At 44.4% G+C, this 21,390-nt stretch overlaps 1 protein-coding gene across 1 annotated transcript in view; it reads left to right on the forward strand.

Annotated features, from left to right (window-relative positions):
* Positions 1 to 638: 638 nt before the first annotated feature.
* Positions 639 to 21,390, forward strand: part of SFR6 (sensitive to freezing 6) — a 196,533-nt gene continuing 175,781 nt past the window's right edge. The window contains exons 1-2 of the mRNA XM_087375370.1: positions 639 to 875; positions 15,184 to 15,252. Of these exons, the coding sequence (XP_087231496.1) occupies positions 688 to 875; positions 15,184 to 15,252 (257 nt within the window). The 5' untranslated portion in view covers positions 639 to 687. The remainder of the gene's footprint in view (positions 876 to 15,183; positions 15,253 to 21,390) is intronic.

Raw genomic sequence — 21,390 nt, forward strand, 5'->3', positions numbered from 1 at the left:
ACATTTAGCTTTCATAATTCAATTAACCTACTCCCTCCGCTCCGTCCTTGCTATGTCCCTCCATGCCCTCCTACCTTTGCTTCCTCTCGCCTCTCCTTCAGCTCTCCCTCTCCCTCTCCCTCAGCTCCTCCCCTCATTCCTCGCCTCTTCCTCCACGGAGCCCTCCTCTCTCCCTACACTCCCTCCAATCAGCCCTGCTCTTTCCGTCCCTCTCTCCCCCCTCTTCCTCTGCTCAACCCTTCCCTCTCCCTCCCCCTCTTTAATTTTTGCGGTGCCTTGTTAATGTTCATGGGTGGGGGTGGTGGCAAGTGGGTAAGTGACATAATTTGTCACAATCTGGCGCTGTTCTTTGCGCTTTGCTTCACTACTCGAAAGCTCGATAGCTGTGGCGGACTACCTCGGATCGCTTTGAGAAGACTAAGACTCCCTCCCCCCTCATACTTTGCTGAGGTATGCATACGAAGCTTTTGGATGAGTGCAAATTTCAGAATTTAATGGACTACCTTGATCGACTACCGATTAATTAAAATTAATTGCTCCCTATTCCTACTGGGTCTAATAGGTCTTTCCATGGACAATTTTCAAGGCAAATGAATAACTTGTTGGTTTTGCAACATCAAGTAGGTCTCCACTTTCGATCTTTTATCGTTCTTGTCCGGAAATCCAAGAAGTAATTCGAGCTCCGACATGAATTCGAAAGAGGAAGCTGAGGGTGAGGGTACTTCGCGAGCTTCCAAACGGAGGCTTGACGCTGCAGAAGGGGACGACGATGAAGACGAGAGCATGGCGGGCACCGTTCTTCACGTCTCTTTGCACGTACCCCAGTTCAACTCGACCAGAAAAACAAATTTTGCTGGGCTGTGGAGGACATGCAGGTGCGTTGCTGTTCAAATTCTACGTCTGCATTTCTGCTGGCCGTGGAGGTCATGCAGGTGCGATGGACTCTGAGCATGCTCCATCGCAAGATACGTAAATTGCATAAGCTGATTCTCCTATCTGATTCTACTTCTAAAGGACACCCAGGGCTTTGTGTCTTATTAAGCTAATATCCAAGCCTAAGCTTTTCGTACGACTTTCACAGCAAAATTTCCAAGCGTTTCCCCGGAATGGCTAAATAAGAATCCCTGCCTACTTCAAATTGCTCCCATCTCTGAGTGCGAAGTCAATAGATCCACTCATCTACAACGCAGCATTAGAAACTACCAATACTTCACACAGAAGAACATCAATCTGAAGGAGTTCTCGTATCCTACATTTACGCCAACTGCTGAATGACAATGAGCCCCAAAAGACGTCAATGGAAGAAGGAAATTGTCAATTTAGTTGAGATGAGTGGAAAGTCTTAGCTTTCTTGTTACATCTTTTTGATGTATGGCACTGCCACCTCCTATACGTAATAGGGTCTCTTTGTGTCTCCGCATCTCCTTCAAATAGAGACCAATGCAAACCTGGTCGTGAAAGTTGATCACCCGAGAGACAAACCTGTGCCCCTCTTGAAAGAGACATTGGTACTGTCCTCGGGTCTCATAGTAGACTGGGCAAAATACAGAAAGAAAAAGAGAGGAAAGAAAGATGTATTACCTTCTTTGGGAGGCCTCGCGGGCCTATGAGACAAAGTACAATATCAGAGTAACTCATACTCATACAAGCCACTATGGGCTGAGGCAAAGGTCTTACTAAGACCCTTTGTTGCTGAGTACTATACTAAAGTAAAATCCTTAAATTCAAAACTCAAGGCTGGAAGCTAATACTCAATCTTAGAGTCAGAATACATAGCCAAGTGCCATGGTGTAACATAGGGAAGGAACTAAGCAGCAAAGGGGCCTGCAAACAGGGCCTGGAAGAGGGCTGGCTGTCGTGCAGCAAAGGCCCTACATGAGGGCCTTATATAGGCCAGGTTATGGCCTGCCTGGGTCGGCCAAACAGCCGACTACAGGGCAGCTTATGGGGCTGCTGCCCAGGTTGGTGCATGGGGCTGAGTCGGCCCTGGCTGGTCAGTGGAAATGCCCTAGGGCCAGGGCTATAAAAGGGCCTCATATCCCCCCCCATTCCTCACTCACTCCAGCCACTGAAATCTACCAAAAGACAGTACATACAAGAGTCTTGTGAGGAGAGTTTTACAGCAGGGTGTACCTCAGATTTGAGGGGTGTTTTGTGCTCACCTTCCACAGCTAGTACTCTCAGTTTCTCTCTCTCTTGCTGTCTACATAGATCTCCATCTGTGAGTGTTTCGTGAAGTATTTCTGAGTGTACTTTGAGCTGAAGGTCAAAGAGATCTGTGAGTGTTTTGTGAAGTATTTCTGAGTGTACTTTGGGCTGAAGGTCGAAGAGAGGTGTGAGAGATTCTATCCTCCTATTTCCAACAAGGTGTGCAGCCTATTTAAGGCCCCATTGGAGGGGCACAAGGGCCTGCTGTTAGCCCTGATTATGGGCAGCAATGGACAAGCCAGTAAGGGGTTTTATAGGTCCCAAAGGGCTGGTCTGGTTGGGCAGTCCCCAGACTGAGTCGGCAAGCAAGCAGACTCGGTTGATGGTACGGGGGGCCCCAGCAGTTCCAGGGGGCATGCAGCCCTATATAAGGCCCCCATCGGGGGGCACATAAATCCTCTGCAGACTGCAGAACAGCCCACCAGAAGTGCACAGTAGGCACTAGAGGAGGCAGCAGCAAGGCAGGGAATCCAGCTCCTTTTCCAGCCCTCATACGTGCATCAGAGCACCAGAGAAGGTGGAGAGAGAGGCTTCAGAAAGGTACATCAAAGGCGCTGCCAGATCCAGCAGCCCTTAGTTATTGAGCAGAGTTTAAATATGAGCAGATCACATAGGGCAGAAAGGGTGCTGGCAGCCCAAGAGTTTGGGGCTCCTCCCATAGCCACTGAAAGCCTCATTGAGAGGTGCGCAGCAGCAGGAGTGAGCAAGAGATTAGGGCAACAATTTGTGGCCTTAGTTCCAGCAGTAGTGGGCACCCTGCTGTCCACGTAGTGCATGGTTTGTGAGTGCAGCTTTTGTAATACATTGTGGTTCCTCTCTTTGGACATTCTTATTCAGTTACTGGTTGCCTACCACTTAATTAGTCCACTCATATTATATTTGTTTTTTAGCATTGTCACCTCCCGCATCTTTATCTAAATTTCTTATCACATCTAATAATATTCATTATCATATGATTATTCGTAATAGTATTTGTTGAGAACAAATAATAATAATAGTTAATTCTTACTACCATAGCCACTTTCCTTGGGATAATTGCAAAATAGTGACCATGATCCGGGCTTGCATGGGCATCCTCCAATATGTGTGGGATCTCAGGGGGTTTGACACATCTCCGAAGAATGCCATCTCCGCCCATTTATTCTAGGTTTGAGCGTGGTTTAAATATGTATGTGTGCACATCCCTAGTACATGGAATTCCTAGAGGACACTATAGCGAAGGAGGCCAGATTGGAGAAAGGGGATAGAATTGGCAGAGGGGAGAGAGAGGAAGGGGGAGAAGGAGTGAGAAGTGAGGAAAGGGGTGGAGGGAGAGAAGGGTGAGGGGAAGAGAGAGAGAGAGAGAGATTGGGAGAGAGTGTAGGCATCACGTACTAGGAAGGAGGAGGGAGTAGATAGGATTAGATGTCACATAAAAAAGTGTACAATGAGTGGTGGATGAGGACTTATATAGTTTCTCCACATTTTCCACCTAAAAGGCCTCTAAAGGGCCTCTAAAATAGCCCTTCCCCCCCCTTCATTACAGCCATCCCTTCCCATAGAATTTTGCCCTCAAAATTTTACATCCTGATTTCTGGCTGTCCAAAAAAAGTGCAGCAAATAGCAACTACTAATCAGCCTGGTAGGAGATAGGGGTAGTCCTGGATGATGATTTCTGGCTGCCATGAATTCTCATCCTCAGGGAGTCACTGCCACTTGATGAGATACTCTATGTAGACCTTGTTTCAGATCACATGGTCTCTGAAACCCATGATGCGCTCCGGGACAAAGAGGATGTGACCCTCCTCATCCATAGGTGGTAGCTCAGGAAGAACTTGGACAGGCTGTCTTACATGCGGCTTCAGCAAGGACACATGGGAAACATTATGAATCTAGGGTAGCTGCAACTCATATGCCACCTGTTAGAGACTCACTGTTCCCACCTGTGAGCCCCCGTTTTGTGGGGACAAGGGGCAGTGAGGGTAAGGAGGGATGGGAAAGAGAGACTCAGCAAACAGCAGAGATTTGGGGGGGGCTCCATGCCTTCCTAGATGCAATGGACTGGCTGCACAGGGCACCCTTTTATAGGGGCCTGTGGCAGGGCCAGTCGGCCCAACCAGGGCCACCGACCAGGGCCGACCCTGGTCGGTTTTCCAGACTGATCTGGTCGGTTCCCAGTCAGGGAACCGACCCTGCTGGTCGGCCATACCAACAGGCCTGGGCAGTGCCTATAAAAGGCCCACACTTCCCTTCATTTTGGCATCTAGTGCAGGACAGAAAGCCTCTGTTTTAGGCTGTGCTGTGCACTCAGATTTGGCATCTTCTGACAGAGAGAATTCCTTCAGTTTGTCTCAGCACTTGGCTGAGTTTTGTATTGCTCCCCTGGAGCCAGTTTTCTGCCCACCATCCGGTGGATGAATATATTCTCTCTCTGTCTAAGTTTTCTCTGAGTGAGTATTGTATCTGTGATCAGTTTTCTGAGTTGAGTGTTGCTAGAGCGGGAGAGATCTTGGCTGGAGGTTAGAGTGATTCTTTCCTTCTGTTTTCTAACACCACCTCTCCAACTTTGTGGATGATCTTGTAGGGACCGTAATACCTGTGAGCAAGCTTCGTGTTGGCGTTACCTTTCAGCGAGGCATAACTGTTCTTATGGAGGCATAAATGCACATAATCTCCTTCTTCAAAAGATAGATACCTCTTGTGTTCATCTGCATACTTCTTCTGCTTGGCTTGGGCATCCTGCATATTCTTCTTAGCCAATTGCAGAAGGGCATCCATTCTTTCCAAGTCACTTCTTGCTTGCTGATTTTTCACAGCCATGTCTGAAAGGAAAGGCGGCATCCCAACCTTGCATCCATACATTGCTTCCTAAGGGCTCATGCCAATAGAAAGATGCTTGGTACTGTTGTAACAAAATTCAGCAAAGCCAACCATTTATCCCGGGACTTCTATGTATCATGACAAAAGTGCCTCAAGTATTCCTCCACCCACTTGTTCACCCTTTCTGACTGTCCATCCCTGTCAGGGTGGTAAGCAGTGCTAGGCGTGAGGAGAGTACCCACTGCTGTGAATAATTCCTATCAAAAGTGACCCATAAATTTTGCATCTCTGTCATTGAAAATTTCCTCAGGGAAGCCATGATGCTTAAAAACATGGTCAATAAATTGCGAAGCAACCTGTGATGTTGAATACCGGGTCTTAGTGGGTATGAAGCGAGCCTGTTTTGTCATTCTATCCACCACCACATAAATGCTATCCCATCCCCTCTCTGTAGAAGGCAACCTTGTGATGAAATCCATAGCTATGAGTCCATTTGCCTTTTGGAATAGGTAATGGCTGTAAAGGTCCTGCGGGTAGCTGGCTGTCCACCTTATTCTCTTGGCAAGGCAAACATTCAATGACATATTTAACCACTCCGCCACATGCCATCCCAGATGAAGCTCTGTTTGATCTTTTCATGTGTCTGAGTGATATCCACATGTCTTGCCGTAGGAGATGAGTGCATTTCATGCAAAACCAACATTCCACACTTTGAGTCTGGCACAAGATAAATTCTGTCCTTCAGTACAACAGCCCATTATGCAGCTTAAATTCAGCATGCCCTTGGCTTGAAGGCTCTTGTAACTCTAAAACTATGGGAGCTGCCTTTGAATTCTGCACATATTCTTCCTGAATCCCATGAATCACAGATGGTGGAAATGGCAGATAAACTACAAGCCCACATTCTAGACAAGGCATTGACAACCACATTTCTTTCCCCTTCCTGTACTCAATGTCGAAATCATAGGACTGAACTGCAGCCAACCACCTCTTCTGCTTCCTGGCGTAAGAAAGTACTTGAGTGTCCTATGATCTGTCTTAACCCTAGTGCCATTTCTCGAAAGCATGTAGGATAGCCAACATTTCCAGATCATAAACATGATAGTTCAATTCCTTGGCCTTAAATTTCCTGCTCTCAAAAGCTGTAACTCCATGCTCGTCTTAGAACAGGCCCATGCCTTTGCCACTTGCATCTGTCTCTACAATGAAGGGCCGTGAGAAATCCGTGCATACAAGTACATGTGCATTACTCAAGGCATCTTTGAGGTCCTCAAAACTGAGTTGTGGGCATCCCATTTAAACAAATCAATGAGAGGGGCTGCCCTCTTGGCAAAAGGTTCAACAAATCTCTGTAAAAAGAAGCAAGACCCCAAAAGCCTTTGAGCTGGGTGGGATTCTGTGGCTGTGGCCACTCTCTTATGCATTTGACCTTGGCTGGATCCACTTGAATTCCATCCCTGCCCACAATATGACCAAGATACTTAACCTCTTCTGCCATGCAGTTGCTGGCTTTAACATAAAGCTGATGCAACCTCAAAATTTCCAGCACCTGCTTGACATGTTGGATGTGTTCCTGCTTATCCTTGCTGTAATTGAGGATGTCGTCAAAAAATACCAGCACACATTTGTAAAGAAGAGGCTACAAAATCTTGTTCATGAGTGCCTGGAAAGTACCTGGTGCATTGGTCAATCCAAAAGGCATCACTTTGAACTCATATAAACCTCTCTCTGTGCAAAAGGCTATCTTGTGCTCATTTCCTTCTTTCATTCTGATTTGATGGTAGCGTGACTCTTAGTGAAAAATTGAGCACACTTGAGTTCATCCAACAGGTAGTCTATCTTGGGGATTGAAACCTGTTCTTGATAGTGGCCTTATTCAAGTCTCTGTAGTCAAAGCACATGTGATATGAACCGTCTTTCTTCTTTACCTGGATATTGGGGATGCAAAAGGAGAAGTGCTATGAGAAATAAAATTCTTCTCAAGTAATTCTCTGTCACATGCACCCCTACACTTGGGTGCAAGGTGACACATTGGCTACATCGACAAGTGTATTATAATTCCCAGATAGGAGATTTTGTCGTATGCTGTGACCCCTTTGTGAGCCCTTGTCCAGGGACAGTCAGGCGCAAACTACGTAGGTCAGTCTCTCAGCCTTAGGTCAAGTCAGTAGTCAGTTCTTGTTCACTAGTACCCACTGGAGAATAGTAGGTTAAGTGTTTCCATCTTATAGTTTAGGTCTTAGCCTAGGTTCGGAGTCCCTTTAGGGTCCCCAAAGGCTGGACAGGTAAGCAGGGAAGGCAGCCTGCAAAGGCTGCCCAAAAACTCCCCTGGCAAATGAGCGAGGGAGGGCTTTTTGTAGGCTGGTTGTAGGCCAGCCAGTCTGTTTACAGACTGGGTTGGCTCAGTCCAGCGCTATAAAAGAGCCCCTTGGCTGCCCTGTTTTCTCATTCAGTTTGCTCCTGCCTTCAGTCCTCCTACAGCTCCACTTCAGCCGCCTGTGCAGCCCCTGAGATCCTCAGATCTGGCCCTGCTCTAGCCTCAGTCCCTTGGCCATCAGTTCAGCCTGATCTGAAGGTGACCACGCAACACAACAGTCGGAGGTTTGGACCAGCAAACAGAGAGAGGTTTGGACACTGTTTCCTCAGCTTTCTCAGCTCTCTTTTACAGTTTACACAGCTCACTCTCAGCTCTATATTTCCGTCATCTCTCAGTTCTCTCGTAGGATCTATCACTTCTAGCTTTTCACTCTCTCACCTACGCAGTAACCCTGCATTCCGCTAGACAGCACAAGCCTCTTCCTTGCCTTGCAGAAGCGTCCTACATCGTCAATGTGGATAGCATCAAGGTCTTGGTATTGGTCGGCGTTGCCTCTCAGGTCTTTGGGTATGCTATATGTGTGCACAGTGAGCTCTTCAGAAGCATGCACCGTGCTCTCTTGAAGAGTGTTCTTTGTATTTCTCAGTTCTCCAAGTATAAAGCAAATTCTCCCTTGATTGGGGGAGGGGGCTCTCAGTGGGTATAGGGACCCAATCGGTTGTCGACTCTACTCTCTCTCTACCCTCATCTCCTTCCTCTCTCTATGGTAAACAATGCTCATTCCTCGCTAAAGGTTTAAAGAAGGTCTTGCTGTGAATTACACGATCAGATAACCGTTGCATGTTACATTGGTGTCAGAGCTTCGGTCTGTATCCAGCTTGACTACCGCGAGTGTATGGTTGTGCTGAGATCCGGAAAGGACACACAATCAAGCACCATGGAAGGGTTAGGAAAAGATTCCAACTGTGAAGACTTTGAAGAGGAGAAAGACTACCAACAAGATACGCTTCCGCCAAATGCTCAAGAAGTGATGGCGAACCTTCTAGAGCAGAATCGGGTCCTGCTGTAGCAACTCGAAGAACATTATCCCAGCTGGAAGAAAGCAGAAGACAGCTGGACCAGACAAAACAACGTCTGGAGGAAAAAGAAGCAAAAAAGCCGCTGGAAGAAAGAAGAACCACCGATTTTGAAAAATTGCTCTTGTTGATGCGTGAGGAACGCAAAAATGAGGAGGCACTGCGACGCGTAGAGCTCGCCCCTAGGGTTTCTAACCCCGAGTTGGGCCAAACTCCTAGCCCAACTCGGGGGTTAGGTTCAGCTAGGGAGTTCTAAGAAATAGCCAATATGGATTGGCCTACCCTCTCCTCCAAATCCCCCTCAACTCCATCAACCTCAACTATCGGGACTCGGTACTCTACAGTTGCAGCCATGACACCATCTCCGTATGCATGCAATTACCAGCAAGAAGGGTCCAAACGACCTATGATTGGACAACATGAACATATTTATTATTTGCAGCAAGCAGTCAGAGAGTTAAGGCTTGAGCTAGCTGAAGTAAAAGCTCGACTTCAAGTTCTAGAGGGACTTGGCAAGCAGGCAATAATTGCTGAGGTTGTGGACTCATGTAAGAATTCTCCTCCTCCTCAACTAGTCTCTATAGTCAAAGATATGGTCCATACTGAAGTACAATCAATCAAGAAAGAAGTGATTGAGGAGTTTGACACAAGGCAAACAAGAGTGATATCCAAGAAGAGATCAAGGAACATGAGGCTAGACGTGATAGTGCATTGAAGATTAGAGTAGGGGGGCTCCCTGAAGGATGGTTCAAAGATGATGACTCTTTCAATGAGACTTTTGTGAAGATCCACACTTTTCAAAAATGCAAATGTGTGCAATGCGTGCAGAATTTGAATTCCGATTGGCCCTCCAATGGGGAAGAGCACCCTTGTGAGAGTACTTGTTTCTTTTTCGACCTACATGCAAGGTGGGAGAGAGATGACGGATGAATGCAATGCGGTAGAGAGAATGCAACGTGAGATTCACAATGAAAGGGTGATACCCTTTCATTAATGTCCCTTGAGATCACTCAAGTTCCATCTTCCCATTTACACCTACCCTTAGCCTATGACCCATGCACCTACCATTCAATGCACTCTAATGCACCCTTTCCCTTTCCTATTGCCCCTAGGACCTAGACACGTGTGTGCACATCTTTATTACTAATCATTGGCCAATGTTACATAGTTTTGGCGGTACTCTTTACACCGCTTGATCGATCATAAATACAAACATATAACCGCACCATCAAATTGGCGCCTAACAATAATAAGGTTCTAATGACTATTAATTAACTAAATAATCATTTCTCTTGTCATGACACTCCCACCTGCTTGAATAAGCAGAAGTCCTCTTCTGGATTATTGCTTGTCTCTTTCTCTTACGTGCACTTTCTCTTGTTACTTCTGCCATTGCATTGCCTCTTTGTAATCTGCGAGTATCTGTGGAAAATCTGTAAAGAACTCTTCTTCCATCCATTGTGCATCACTAGCTGGCTGGTTTTTAAACTTGAGTAAATACATATATCTCTTCTTTCCACGAGTACTCTTCTCTTTATGGTACACGATCTGTTCCGGAGTAAGAACTTCAGTCCCATCTTCAAGTTCAGGTTCTTCTTGATGCTGAGTATCCAAAAACGCAGAAGTATCGCCATGGTATCTCTTCAAATTGCTCACATGAAAGATGTTCTTCATATGCCAGTGGGCTGGTAACTTCAGCTCATACGCTCTGGATCCTTCTTTTGGATATAAAGCTGCTGAAATCTGAAATGGACCATAGAACTTCGGTGCTAGCTTGACATGTTTTGTACTTCCTCTCACTGGCTTGATTCTTCTTTTATCAATCTTCAATAAAACCCAATCATCCTCCTTGTAATAAACTTCTTTTCTGTTTTTATTGGCTGCCTTGGATTGTTGAACCTGGGCCTTCTTAATATGTTCTTTTACTTGCTCAATAACCTGTGACATATCCTCAGCAAACTGGTTAGCAGCAAAAATTCGCTCCCCGAAGTGTGTTATTGGAGTGGGTAAACATTGCCCATAGATGATTTCAAATGGGGCTTTCTTGGTGGAAGTATGTACAGTGTTATTATAAGCAAACTCTAACATGGGTAAGAACTCTGGCCACCTTCTAGGTTGGTCATGGACATAAGCTCGAAGTAAAGTAATTATGGTCTGATTGGCATTCACTTTGTCCATCTCCTTGAGGATGGAAGGCTGTAGTAAATTTCAGTTTGGTTCCGAGATTCTCTAATAGGGCTGTGCAAAAGTTGCTAATGAAACGGCCATCATTATCGGACACAATGGATTTTGGTAACCCATGTAACCTAAAGATATCCCTAATGAATAACCTTGCTGTTTCAGGAGCCGACAACTCTTTTTTACAGGGAATAAAATGAGCTTGTTTACTCAGCCTATCTATAACAGTGAAAATCTGCTCAAATTGACCAACCTTGGGGAAACCGGACACAAAATCCATTGTGATGTGTTCCCACCTTTCCGAGGGAATAGGCAAAGGTTGCAAAAGACCAGCAGTCTTACTTGTGTCAGATTTAATGCGCTGACATACGTTATATTGTTGAACAAAGGTCGAAACTTCTTTGCGAAGTTTAGGCCAATGGAAGTATCTCTCAATATTGTCAGTGGTCCCTCTAATGCCTCTATGTCCAGAATATGGGCTCGCATGTAACTCACTCATGACTAGATACCGAAATGTTTTGGGTACACATATGGCACGTCCCAAAAATAAGTATCCATCCACGATGGAATAAGCCTCTAAATCCTCGACCTCATTACGCTGAATCTTCCCATAAATGTCAGCGAAGTCCTCATCTAAAGGATAAGCTTCAACCATTGCTCCTAATGATTTCTCCTTAATCACAGAAACGTGATTAACTTGGGGCCGTCTACTCAAAGCATCAGCTACTAAATTCTCCTTTCCTGGCTGATATTCGATATTTGGTTGCCCAAAAGATTGAATATATTCAGCCCATTTGATTTGCCTTGAAGAGACAATGGGTTGAGAAAACAAGTGCTTGATACTTTGATGGTCAGTCTTAATCTTGAAAGGAGAACCATATAAATAATGCTTCCATAACTTGAGCATGAATGACTGCCAATAACTCCTTCTCATACGTGATATATTTCAATTCAGCCCCTTGAAGTTTTCTACTCTCATAAGCAATGGGATGCCCTCCTTGCATCAACACTGCCCCAATCGAGGTACCACTCGCATCCGTACATACAACAAAGAACTCTTTGTCCATGTCCGGAAGTGTTAACACTGTTGCAGTCACCAATGTTCTCTTAAGCTCCTCAAAAGCTACTTGATGAACCTGTCCCCACTCATACAAGGAATGCTTCTTCAACAAATCTGTTAGTGGGGAAGCAAGACGTGCAAAATTCTTAATGAATCTGCGATAATAACTACACATCCCTAGGAAGGATCTCAGCGCATGTATGTTTTTGGGTATTGGCCACTCAATTATGGCCTTGACCTTTTTAGGGTCAACCCGAATTCCCTCAGCAGACACAATGTGTCCCAAATACTCTATTTCTGACTTGAAGAACTCACTCTTCTTGGTATTTAGGAACAATTGATCCTTCCTTAGGAGCTCCATCACCTTAGCAAGGTGATCCTTATGCTCTTCCTCATTCTGGCTGAATACTAAAATGTCGTCAAAAAAGACTATGACAAATTTTCCCAAGTAGGGTCGTAAAACCCTTCTCATCAGCCTACTAAAAGTGGTTGGAGCATTAGTTAGGCCAAAAGGCATGACTAAAAACTCATAATGTCCAGTGAGAGTGCGAAAAGCAGTCTTATGTTCATCCCCATCTTTCATACGAAGTTGATGATAACCAGATTTCAAATCCAATTCGCTAAAAACTTTAGCACCTTTAAGCATATCCAATAAATCATCCACTCTTGGAATCGGATTACCGGTTCTTAATCGTAAGTTTATTCAAAGCATGGTAATGTATACACATACGATATGATGCATCCTTCTTCTTAACCAATAATACAGGTGCTCCAAATGGAGAACTGCTTGGTCGAATCAGGCCTTTTTGTAAAGTATCGCTCAAAATGACGAATCCAATTGAGGATTTTGTCAGCCTCCCTTGCCCCATCATATTTGGGGAACTCAATTCTCTCTCGCGGTTGGAATTTGGACCTCCTAGAAGGATTACTCAACTCTTCATCCCCGAAGTTTAAAGTCCTCTTAGTCCCTAATCTTGTCATAATGGACTGCTCAATCATATTGCTAAGCTGGAAAACCAGCTTATCAACAGGAGTCTCCTCTCTTCCTCTTGCGCTTGGATTATAATCCATGTGTACTGGGTTTTGAGTTGAAGGCGTGAACTCATCCCCTTGTTCTTGGCTGGTGTCATTTCTTCTTTCATTACGAAAGGAGAACTCCCTATCAAGAGGTTCTTGAAGGAGAGACTGCTGTAAATCTATTTGTGGGTTACCATACTCAAGATGTGTATAACTCTCACCTAATCCATCCTCTTCAAGAGGGAGTGAAGGTGTTCTTTCTCTCTCTCCTTGGGGTAATGGAGGAAAAGGAATAAGTTCATTGTTATATGTCCCTTCCCCTTCCATTCTTTCCTTTTAGTAATACAAGAGAGAAAATGTCTTACTGTAATTTAAAAAAAAAAGGTTTATTTTACAGCAAAAGTCAAGTGTTGTAGAGTTGGTGGTACTTATCCGACTCCTGCTTCGTTTGTGTTGAGAAGACACTTAAAATGACCTCCTTTCCCTTCTCTTTCAAGCTTTTGTTCTTGTATTTCTGCTGTAAACTGGTACGCTCTGTTTGGGCTACTTGTTTTGAGCGGATTGGAACTCTAGATACTGTTATAGGGGGTACTTGATGGGTAGATCACTCCCTTAAGATCTTATTCCGATCCGACTTTCCGTTGGGGAGAACAGTTGATCCCTTTTCCTCACGGTTTAAGGATTTTAAGGGTACATTCACATTGGGGGGGGGGGGGATTCACCCTGTGAGGACACCCCGTTCACCGTTGAAGACCAGAAATTTTTAGAAAAATCCCTTGTCTCAGAACCTCGAGATCGGTCAGTCGTGATCCTTTTCCGCAACCTCTCTTGCGACTTCCATCGTCCGCAATTGTCGCCCTCTTCTCGTCCCGCTTGTGGATCGTTACCGCTCTGATACCAAATGTGAAGATCCACACTTTTCGAAAATGCAAATGTGTGCAATGCGTGCAGAATTTGAATGCCGATCGGCCCTCCAATGGGGAAGAGCACCTTCGTGAGAGTACTTGTTTCTTTTTCCACCTACATGCAAGGTGGGAGAGAGATGACAGATGAATGCAATGCGGTAGAGAGAATGCAACGTGAGATTCACAATGAAAGGGTGATACCCTTTCATTAATGTCCCTTGAGATCACTCAAGTTCCATCTTCCCATTTACACCTACCCTTAGCCTATGACCCATGCACCTACCATTCAATGCACTCTAATGCACCCTTTCCCTTTCCTATTGCCCCTAGGACCTAGACACGTGTGTGCACATCTTTATTACTAATCATTGGCCAATGTTACATAGTTTTGGCGGTACTATTTACACCGCTTGATTGATCATAAATACAAACATATAACCGCACCATCAAATTGGTGCCTAACAATAATAAGGTTCTAATGACTATTAATTAACTAATAAATAATCATTTCTCTTGTCATGACAACTTTAGCACATGCCAAAGTAGCCATGCCTAATATTGAATGGAAGGTTGATGATGATAATGATGATGATGATGATGACGGGGCAACTTATATTTGGCATTCCAAAGGACATGCTATTCTTACACTCAAGTCGCGATATTTACGGATCAAAGCCTCTTCGACAATCTTACAAGTTGCAAGGGACTAAGATATGGATAGCTGAGGAACTTACGCGTGCTGAATTGAAGAACAAGGCAATGGAATTAGCTAAAGTGAGGGCTGCTAGGAAGGATGGAAAATGGGTAGTTTATCGTGAAGGCATAGCACTTATCAAAGAGTTTAAATCAAAACCAAAAGACTCTCAGTCTTAAACTGATGTATGGCTGATTACTTCTTCAGACTATGATGTAGGTATTCTAAATAATTGGGTTTGCTTTTGCACTCCCTGGGATCTACCAAGTGCCCTCCCTAAAGCAGATGTACTAGACGGTTTTTTGCTGTCCCATAGACGTGTCGGTCTTCCGTGGACATTAATAGACTTTCTTTCTTTCTTTCTTTCTCTCTATGGTAAACAACGCTAATTCCTCGCTAAAGGTTTAAAGAAGGTCTTGCTGTGAATTACACGATCAGATTACTGTTGCATGTTACATGTCACAAGCTAAGCTAGGGGACTTATGAATGTATTTTAGAATGCTGGTTGATCAGCTTATTCGTCTACTCTTTAAATTTATGCATTGCAAATGTTAACACCTTCACCAAAATTATAAGCCTTGGTTTTATGTAATCATACTTTGAATCTTGGATCATTTCAACGCTACACATAGATACATACTACATATGTGTGTACATGCATGGCTTTGTTTTTTTAAATGATTATAATTCTCTAGCTTTTAATAAAATCAATTTAAAAGACCATGAGGAACTAGACTTGGACCTTCAAAATTCAAATATGTGAAAAGTTTTTGGTAAATTTTCTTGTCCTTAAACATTTGTTGAAAAGCTATATGCCGTTCTTTAGTGTTAAGCGTAGCTAGCTTTTGGGCTGGCCTACGATAAAGAATATGTTTAAAGATTTCATCGATGTTATGATAGTTATATTTGACATCTGGTTTACTTTGCAGTGCAGTGGCTTGGTGTGGAAAGTCCAATCTTATTGCATGCGCTACGGAGGTTTGTGCAAAAGATCGAAGGTGAATTGATATATCTATTAGTGATGATCATTAAGTTAAGAGTAGTATGGTGGCGCTTGGTTTTACATGAAATGCAAGGGGTAATGCATGTTTTGGAGAAGGATGAATAAGACCTTGTTTGTGTGCATTTTATGTATACACACACACATGCACACGCAATCATGTATACATATACATACATACATGAGAGAGAGAGAGAGAGAGAGAGAGAGAGAGAGAGAGAGAGAGAGAGAGCCAACTTTGAACTGAGAAGAAATCTCCCCAAGCGTAATCTGTGCATCAACCCTTTGTCTGAGCTGTTGTGTCGTTGGCTCTGTGTCACGATCATGGCGGAGCCTCGTGGTGTGGTAGCCCGCATGGTCTGGCTAGAAGAACTCAGTGATTGAGCTCTGAGAAGAGTCTATCAAGCAGGTCTGCTCTTGTCTCACTGCCTCGTGAATAAAGGTGGCTAAGCGTCTCTGGTCTAGAAACGAGAGAAAGCGGGACAATATCCCAAAGCTGTCTCTGAAGAGGCAATAGAAGCGTCCTCGGATACTAGGCATTTGAAAATGAAATGCTCCTCTGACTCAATCTCTTGGATGTCACATAATGTGCATATGCATCTCTCCCTGTGCAAACCCTCAGGCTTGCCACTCTCGATGCGAAGTCCATGTGAAGAGACCCGAAACTGCCCAATATTGATCCTCAGTGAGTGGGATAGGTGGATCTGCGTATATCCTGGTGGGTCTATAAAACCCTATGTAAACAATGATCGCTGTAGAAGCTTAGCTTCACTGGAAGCTCGCTCGGTCCCAACCAGGTCCTGAATGTGTGTTGCTGCAAAAGATCCTCTCGACATGATAGGCACGTGTTGCCACCACAGCCACTTCTGCTACTTCTGGTTCATCTACCATTACTCCCAATGTTAAGATGAATGATGAGGGCAGCATGGATGCCTATTTGACACCGGTCAGACTTCAGAGAGCAGCTCATCAATGTTGATGAGATTGTACCAGACTCACAGGTCGTGTCTACCACACTTGATAGGCTTCCTGACTTGTATCAGGGGTTTTCTACAACACTTTGACTAGTGGCCATGGGTAACCCCAACCACTATTCTTTTGATCAACTTGTTTCCCTACTCTTGCAGGAGGAGCAGAGTCGCCAAAACAGGTATGCTTCCACTCATGCAGATCAAGCCTTTGCTATTGATCACAAGAGCAAAGGAAAAGGGGGGAAAATTACAGCAAGCCCAAACCTACATCTGGTTCCTCATCCTCTTCCTCTCCTGTTGATGGGAAGAATACGAAACGCTGCAATTATTGCAGGAAACCAGGTCATGATATCTCTGAGTGCCAAAAGCGTATTGCTTCCGACAGGAAGAAGCAGGGACTGCTAGGACAGCAAGGTCTTGTTGTCACAAATACTCCAGCTGCTAATGTCACAAATACAGCCAATCTTGCTCATGATGAGTGGGCATTTATTGTGGAGTGTCATTATAATCCTACTCTGCATATTCAGCTTTTGCAGCCTCAGATTCTGCCTCAGATTGGTACTTTGATAGTGGTGCTTCCATGCATCACTGAATGCAAAAATCCATTCTCTACCAAGGCAATCCAATGCTTGAAACAAGAGAAGACATCTGACTTCAGCTTCATGGGATATATCCAAGTGAACCTGGTGAAATCATCTATAAAAGTAACAAAGTAATAGTACCCCCCAAGTGATGCTTTCCGCATCGGTCCGCACACATCACTATGTACGAGATGCAACTTCTTGGATGCACGAAGGGTCTTGTCCTAGAGAAATGGAATCCTATGTATTTTGCCCAAAAAGCAGCCCTCGCATACATGTTTTTAAAGTGCATGCATGGGTGGAAGATCTACAACCATGTCATGTGAATGCATCTTCACCAAAATGTTGAAGTTGAGATGTCCCAATCTCTCATGCCATAGATGTGATAGATTCAGCCACGGCATTAGCTTCTATAGCAGCCTGTTGTGCATATATGTCAAGATGATATAGCCCTCTATCAAGTGTTCCAGTAAGTACAATATAGTTGTCATACCAATATATTCCTGGATGAATCCAGGAACATTCCCAAACTCATCCTCTACAAACACGACATAGTGCAGTTTCAATCTCACGATAGTCACTCATAAGATTGAAAACCATAAACTCCATCACGCATAGCAAGGACTAGCTACTATGACATCCCCATTGACGTCATCAGCGCCCAACAGTGGGTGTAGACCATAGTATAAAAATATGCTCTCACATATACAAATCCACACACCCACACATACTTGAGCATCCATTTACATAAGGTCTTCGTACTGAGATTCTGACAGCACTCCGGAGGTGAAGGGCAGACTCAGCCATGACGAAGGCTGGCACTAAAGGAAAAGGCTAATCAAAAAGTAGTCCAAAATCTCTTCATGCAAGCTATAACTGTTTGTGAAGTCTAAACGATTTCATTTTAGTCTCTCCCAAACGAGAATCTAAATCTAGTTGATAGGGCAACGCACCATTTAAGATAGAAAGAATTATTGCAATACCAGCAGGCCACAACTTGGACGAAAACTTCACAAGGTGAAATTTGCATGTCCGCTAATACGGCAGAAGCATAAACCTGGATGAATCCAGGAACATTCTCAAACTCGTTCTCTACAAACACAACATAGTGCAGTTTCAATGTCATGATAGTCACTCATAAGATTGAAAACCATAAACTCCATCACGCATTGAGGGACTAGCTACTATGACATCCCCACTGACGTCATTAGCGCCTAACAGTGGGTGTAGACCATAGTATAAAAATATGCTCTCACACATACAAATCCACACACCCACACATACTTAAGCATCCATTTATACAAAGTCTTCGTACTGAGTTTCTGTCGACACTCCGGAGGTGAAGGGCAGACTCAGCCATGACGAAGGCTAGCACAATGATAACCATCAAAAAGAACTCTGAAGCCATCTGTGGAGATAGCTGAGATAGAAATCAGATTCTTTTCTATACCTAAAACATATAAAACTTCCACAAGTGGAATGGTATCACCTGACACTGTAGTGACAAGCACTTGACCAATCCCTTTCACGGGATATGCTGCATTATTTGCACAAGTGATAGTGCCCCCCTTTGGAACACCACTCATGTGTGAAAGAAGAGTGGGAAGAAACTCTTGACCTTCCACACTGGCATGGGGGGCGAGTACTTGTCCCGGGAATTTTCTGATTTTTTAGCAGCCCGGGGTATCATTCATTAGTGCACAGTGGCCTACACTCCGCAACAAAATGGACTTGCTGAGCGCAAGAATAGAACATAAACGAAATGGGCAAGTGCATGCTTAAGGGAAGTCTTTGCTCAGTAAATTCTGGTTGAATTCGATTATGTGTGCCAACTATGTGCTCAACTGAGCACCCACTCGGGCATTGAAGACCATTATTGTGTATGAAGCATGGGCAGATCGTAAGCTTGCCATTTCTCACATGCGGGTGTTTGGGTCTCTTGCGTATGGGCATGTACCCTCTCAATTGAGGCATAAGCTTGATGATAAGGCTGTCAAATGCATTTTCATTGGCTACAGCTCACAAAGCAAAGGTTACAAGTTGTTTCGGCCTAGCACATGCAAGGTGATTGTCAGTAGGGACGTGGTTTTAATGAGCATGCCCCTTTACCTTGGCTGGACTCTTCCCAACAAATAGTGGCTCATAATATCCTCTGTTCACCCTGCACCTATTTGAACCTTGCTTGAGACTCTCTCATAGAGTGTCATGGTTGCCTAGATGATCTTTGTTCTCATAACCCACGCTTTCAAACATCTGATGAGGCGGGCTCTCGGCACCATGTCAAATCTTTGTAGGAGTCCACAAAGTAGCAATAAACCCTCTAGCACTTTGTCAAAGCTTTGCAGGAATCCACAAAGCAGCAGTAAACCCTCTATTTTCATGCTGTAGTCGCCTCAGCGACACCTCTAAGTGTGAGTAGGTGGTCTGAAGTCCCGTGATCTCACCAAAAGCCCACCTGTCCCTTTGCCCTGAGTTCGAAAGCTTTGCAAATTGGCTAACCTTTGTGTCGAGCACTGATGCATAAATCTTGGATATGACATGCCCAATCATAATGGTCTTGTAGTTTTCGGTCTCATGGGATCCCTTGCCTTGTGAATGGGAGTGATGCTGTTGACGGTCCATGTGTGAGGAAAACTGGTGCAAACAGCTTCGTTAAAAAGCTTTTCCAAGAATGGGGCCATAGTATCTATTCCATATGCAATGAATTTACTACATAGACCCTCATAATGTTTGGCTCGGCAATTGTGAAGCTTCAGGGCTGCGTGCTTAACACCATTGACTGTGAAAAGTGTGCAAGATGTAGGATGTGGTGAGTGCGAGGGATTGGGTGCTGGCTGGTTATGGACAATATATAGCGTGTGTGCATAAGAGTGGCCGAGAGTGGTATCCAGGATCGTGTGGCGAGGGAGAGAAGGAGCACACCGACACACAAGCAGGATGAACGCAAGAGTGTGGGGATAAAAAATATGTGTGTACCTCCCCTAGCACACAGTCAACCTTTTATATGAAAGGATAAGGTTACAACACTAAGTACACCGTACTTAGTGTACTTTAACAAATAAAAGTACTAACTGTACTTAAGTGTACTAACTGTACTGTACTTGGGTGGCCATAGTGCCTTTACCCCAACAACCTCCCACTTAAAGGCAATATGCCCTCAAGTAAAAAATAAATGAGGCTCAACCTATACCCATCAAGTGTCGGCAATGTGCAAACCGCTCTGCAGGCAAGCCTTTTGTCAACAAATCTGCTGGATTATCATCTGTGTGAATCTTGACAAGCTGAATCAGCTTATCATCTATTACCTCCCTGATGAAGTGATACTTCACATCAATGTGCTTTGTCTTTGCATGAAAGACAGGATTGTGTGCCAACTGAATAGCACTCTGATTGTCACAATGCAACAATGGAATATCACCTGTAATGCCCAAGTCTCCCACTAGCCGAGATAACCATAAGGCCTCCTTGCATGCCTCTGTGGCTGCAATATATTCAGCTTCCGTGGTAGACAAGGCGATGCACTGCTGCATCCTTGACATCCATGACACTGCACCTCCAGTGAATGTATAAACATAACCGGTAGTAGACTTCCGGTTATCTGGATGACCAGCAAAATCTGAATCCACATAACCATGCACCTTTGCATCTCGCTTGCCAAAGCATATGCACAACTCCTGTGTGCCCTTCAGGTATCTCATGATACCTTTCACTGCATTCCAATGCTTCTTGCCTCTTAAGGTCATCAAGCTCCTTACGAGCTTTACCAGCAATAAGCATGTCATCCACATATAAAATGAGAATGATTAAGCTGCCATTTGCAGCCCTTTTGGTATATAAGCAGTGATCGTCATCACTTCTCCTGAAACCTTGGGACTTCATGAAGGTATCAACTTTTTTATACCATTCCCTTGGTGCCTGTTTCAGCCCGTAAAGGCTCTTTTTAAGCTTGCATACAAGTGACTCCTTGCCCTTGACTGCAAATCCTTCTGGCTGCTGCATGTAGATCTCCTCATGAAGATCACCGTGAAGAAAGGCTGTCTTCACATCCATTTGGCATAATTCCAAATTCTCACATGCAACCAAAGCAAGTACAATCCTGAGTGTGGTCATCTTAACCACTGGAGAAAAGATCTCATCAAAATCGACACCATACTCCTGCTTAAAGCCCTTGGCAACCAACCTGGCTTTATACCTTGGCTTAGCTCCAAGTGTGACTTTCAATCTATACACCCACTTGCATGGCAGTACTTTCATGCCCTTAGGCAACTGCACCAATTCCCAAGTACCATTTTTATGGAGACTGTCCATTTCAGACTTCATGGCTAGTTCCCACAGCCTTTTATCATGCATTTGCACGGCTTCCTTGTAACAGGAAGGTTGTCCACAGTCTGTAAGCATAATAAAATCTGCTCTTGGAACAAATCTGTCTGGTGGTTTCATTTGTCGAGTGGACCTTCGGACCCATTGGTCTTGCTGTCCAACTTGCTGCTCACCTAAAACAGGTGGCTGTTCCAGTAGATCAGGCTGCAGAATTATGCCTGGGAGGTCTTCCAAAGGTGGCATGTCCCGTAGTACATCTTCCGC

Source organism: Dipteris shenzhenensis, chromosome 1 (assembly GCF_047967505.1).
Source record: "Dipteris shenzhenensis isolate YYH24624 ecotype China chromosome 1, Dip_SZ_1.0, whole genome shotgun sequence".
NCBI classification, from domain to species: Eukaryota; Viridiplantae; Streptophyta; class Polypodiopsida; order Gleicheniales; family Dipteridaceae; genus Dipteris; species Dipteris shenzhenensis.